This window comes from Bufo bufo, chromosome 2 (assembly GCF_905171765.1).
Source record: "Bufo bufo chromosome 2, aBufBuf1.1, whole genome shotgun sequence".
Classification (NCBI taxonomy): domain Eukaryota; kingdom Metazoa; phylum Chordata; class Amphibia; order Anura; family Bufonidae; genus Bufo; species Bufo bufo.
In genome coordinates, this window is record NC_053390.1 from 21,986,070 (window position 1) to 21,990,572 (window position 4,503).

The following is a 4,503-nucleotide window of genomic DNA, read 5'->3' on the forward strand; positions in this document are numbered from 1 at the left end:
TTCAAACTGAAAAAATGGTGATCAAAGGAAACAGCTGAAATGTAGTTGTTCATTCAAACCGTGAGGGGCGACCGTGTTTAAGGTGAACGTCCACCAACACTCTCTTTGTAGAATGAGTCTATTCCAATCGCCCCCCCGTGTAGGTTTGAGCACCTGTTCAATGGTCATGAAGCTGATGGCCGAGGCGCGTCCATCATGGGATAACTGTACATGACGCGCTATGGGGGTATCTCTGTTATTTTGGATGTCCCCGAAATGTTCCCCCATGCGCTTGCGCAGTTCCCTAAAGGTTTTGCCAATGTAGCGAAGCCCACATATACACGTTACCAGGTAAATCACACCCGCCGTGCGGCAGTTTATGAAACCCTTCACATGGTAAACGTTGTTATTGGGTTCCCCAGTGAAAGTCTTACCTTGTGACAGGCTGCCACGGAAACTGCAATGTCCGCATCTGTGGCATCCCGTCACGGGTGTGTCCAGCCACGTCCGTGGCTTCACTGGAGGGGAAAAATGGCTGTGCACCAGCCTGTCCCTCAGGTTATTGCCTCTCCTAAAGGTGAGGGAGACGGTGGGGCTAAGGACATCAGTAAGGTCTGGGTCCATAAGGAGAGTATCCCAGTGCCGTGCCAGGATTCTCTTCACTTGGGAAGCCGCGGCATCAAACGTTCCTATTAACCGAACAGTACCTTGAGATTCGCTCGCCCTACTGGTTGTGGGGTGGAGTAACTCAGTTTGCGTACGTGCTTTAGTTTTTTCGTATGCCAGTCTGAGGGTCCTGTCCAGATATCCTCTCTCCTGAAATCTCGATCTCAGGTCTCGAGCCTGGTACTTAAAGTCACTGAGTTCTGAACAATTGCGTTTTAATCTCAGGTACTGTCCGGTTGGGATTCCTCTCTTAAGGGGCACAGGATGGCAGCTGTCCCACCTGAGCAGAGAGTTAGTGGAAGTCGGCTTACGATAAATGGACGTGCTCAGACCGCCCTTGTCATCCCTGCAAATGACCAGATCCAGAAACGGGAGGCGATCTTTAACAATCACAGAGGTAAACCTTAGGTTGAAGCTGTTTACATTCAACTCAGAGATGAGCCTGTAAAAATCGCTCTCTGGTCCGCTCCACAACACGAAAATATCGTCAATGTAGCGTGACCAGAGAGCGATGTGCTCAATGAACCACAGTGATGGTTCCCCAAACACTACAGACTCCTCCCACCAGCCCAGGAGCAAGTTGGCATACGACGGGGCACAGGAACTGCCCATCGCGGTGCCCCTGAGCTGGTGGTATATACTCGACAGGATAAAATTTAACAATTCGAGGGTAAAGGTGTTATGCAACGTAAATTGTTGGCCCCTAGTCTTAAGATAATGGTTGGTGGCTTCCAAACCTCGTTCATGTGGAATGGAGGAATATAGGGCCTCCACATCAATGGAGGCCAGGAACCAGTGTGGCTCAATACAGATATCCTCCAGCTTCCCCAGCAGATCCCCAGTGTCCCTCACGTAGGACGGTAAAGTCGACACAAAGGGACGTAACACCTTATCCACATAAATTCCACAGTTTTGAGATAGACTCCTAACTCCCGAGACGATTGGTCGTCCCTTGATTGGAGTGGTCCCCTTGTGGACTTTAGGTAGTCAATAGAAGGTAGCTGTTACCGGGTGGAGTGGGTACAGATACTCGTATTCCTCACCGCTAATTAGAGAGGCATCATTTCCTGCCCCATAGAGAATGAATGGGTCCGCACCCGTTCCGGATAATCGTGGAACGGGTGCGGACACATTCTACGGACGTCTGAATGGACCCTTATACTGAGCGGTGTGAGGTTTTTCAGCAGCAGGTACACTAAAAAGAGCTTTAATGATGCTGACTTAATTATCATTATCCAAGTCATGCCTCAAGACCTGTTTAAAAGGTTGGACACTGACTTACAGGATAGCTAACTTACATCTGGTGGCATTAGACGCAGATATGTTTGATACTATATATCCAATTAAGGCCTAATAGGAATGTTATAGGTTTGTCCTCTCCGTAGTTTGATAAATAATCGCCAATTCCAATTTTTATTTTTACAGAGAATTCCAGTAAAAATATTAAGGGCAAACCTATATTATCACTAAATTATAAAGAAGAAGCTGAAGATGTCCTGCAGCGCTCCTCAGGAGAAAACCTCATTACCATTAATGTACACCCAGGACTTCACAGTACAGATCTATTATATAATCTCCCTGATCATCAGGAACCTTCTCCTGACCAATTACAGATTGTTATCACAAATACAGGTCAGAAAGGGGATAAAAGGTTTCAGGGTGGTAAAGAGTTAACAGAACAATCAAGACTTTCTACACACAGAAGAATTCACACAGCAGAGCAGGAATATGGGAAAAGCTTTACAAGTAAATCAGATCTTGCTAAACATGAGACAATTCACACAGTAGAGAAGCCATATTCATGTTCAGAATGTGGTAAATGTTTTAAAAAGAGATCACATCTTGTTACACATGAGAGAATTCACACAGGAGAGAAGTCATATTCGTGTTCAGAATGTGGGAAATGTTTTACAGATAAAACCAGTCTTGTTAGACATGAAAGAATTCACACAAGAGAGAAGCCATATTCATGTTCAGAGTGTGGAAAATGTTTTAGACAGAAATCATATCTTGTTATACATGAGAGAAGTCACACAGGAGAGAAGCCATATTCATGTTCAGAATGTGGGAAATGTTTTATAGAGAAATCGCATCTCATTAGACATTGGAGAAGTCACACAGGAGAGAAGCCATATTCATGTTCAGAATGTGGGAAATGTTTTATACAGAAATCACATCTCATTAGACATGGGAGAAATCACACAAGAGAGAAGCCATATTCATGTTCAGAATGTGGGAAATGTTTTATAGAGAAATCACATCTTGTTAAACATATGAAAATTCACACAGGAGCGAAGCCGTATTCTTGTGCAGAATGTTGGAAATGTTTTACACGAAAATCAAGTCTTTTTATACATATGAGAGGTCACACAGGAGAGAAGCCATATTCATGTTCAGAATGTGGGAAATGTTTTACACATAAATCAGATCTTGTTAAACATAAGAGAATTCACACAGGAGAGAAGCCATATTCATGTTCAGAATGTGGGAAATGTTTTACACAGAAATCATGTCTTGTTATACATGAGAGAAGTCACACAGGAGAGAAGCCATATTCGTGTTCAGAATGTGGGAAATGTTTTACACGAAAATCATGTCTTGTTAGACATCAGAGAAGTCACACAGGAGAGAAGCCATTTTGATGTTTTATATGTTGAAAATGCTTTGTAAGAAGGAAATAAAAATCTAAAACTTGACAGAATGGGAGAAACTAATGTTTTTTAGATATGGGAAATGTGATGAGAGCAAAAAAAATTTTTTAAACCCATCTTATTCACAAACCTTAAGTTGCGGGCTACATGGCAACATGTATCACATTACTGCAAGTTTCAGAACAGTCTCACAACTTGTCTGTAACTTGTGTCTTGTCGCTATTTTAGAGCTGAGATTTGGCGATAAAAAATATCTGGCAAACTGCATAAGTTGTAGTTGACCATGATTTGTATTATGTTCTGTCATGGGAAAGTCACATATGACCTGCGACCAAGAATCCAAGTGTTGGATTTTATTTGACTGTCATGACATATAGTGTGTCACATTGTGAACCCATTGACAGTCATTATATGTAGTGTCACAATGCAACATATCATCTGATGTCACCGTGCATCTCCAGCTAAAAAGCCAATAATAAACTCTTCTATTTGCCCCACGACAGCGTCACCATTGTCTCTGACAGACATTGTCTTGGCTCATATTATACTTTCTCCTAGCGCTGTGACCTTCATTGCTCCTACAGACTAACCCTCCAGTGATATTGGTGGCATGATGACTACATCACTGATTTATCTTGATTTATCTGTGATCTGTGATAATTAACCCCATATGTACATTCCTGCAGTTTAATGGTAAACCTATCTAGATACTGGAGCTGAGTGATATATCGGTGGTGGGAATCACTGGTGATGTCACATCTGTTAATTAACCCCTGAATAATGGGAACATGACTTCAGTGCCCAAGTGATGCTCATATATGTGTTTTATATTTATCCTCCTCCTTCTTTATTACCTGCAGAACATGAATGGAGGCAGATGCTGAATTCTGTAGGTACTGTATCCGCTCACTTATATTGCCTCAGATGGATCTGGACAGATTGGAGGCTTGGGCAGAGAAGTGGAAAATGAGGTTTACCACATTGTCCAGTGAATGCAGTTTATAATACTAACCACTACATATAAGGCCGTGAACAATCTGTCCCCTCCTTACATCTCTCACCTGCTTTGCTAATACATCTCCACACGTAAAGACAAAAAGAAAAGGGGTACTCCCCCCCCTTACCAGCTCCAACAGTCCAGGGTGAAATCAACGTTTCTTTAGAGCGGCGTGTCACAGTGAGTTGGGACTCCTAAAATATAGTATAA

At 42.8% G+C, this 4,503-nt stretch overlaps 1 protein-coding gene across 1 annotated transcript; it reads left to right on the top strand.

Annotated features, from left to right (window-relative positions):
• Nucleotides 1-909: 909 nt before the first annotated feature.
• LOC120990655 (gastrula zinc finger protein XlCGF17.1-like) lies at nt 910-3,131 on the top strand (the record flags this gene model as incomplete). Its single annotated transcript, XM_040419570.1, has 3 exons — nt 910-1,042; nt 2,071-2,757; nt 3,010-3,131. Coding segments are annotated over exons 1-3 (942 nt in total), but the record flags the coding sequence as incomplete, so codon positions are not given.
• Nucleotides 3,132-4,503: the final 1,372 nt, after the last annotated feature.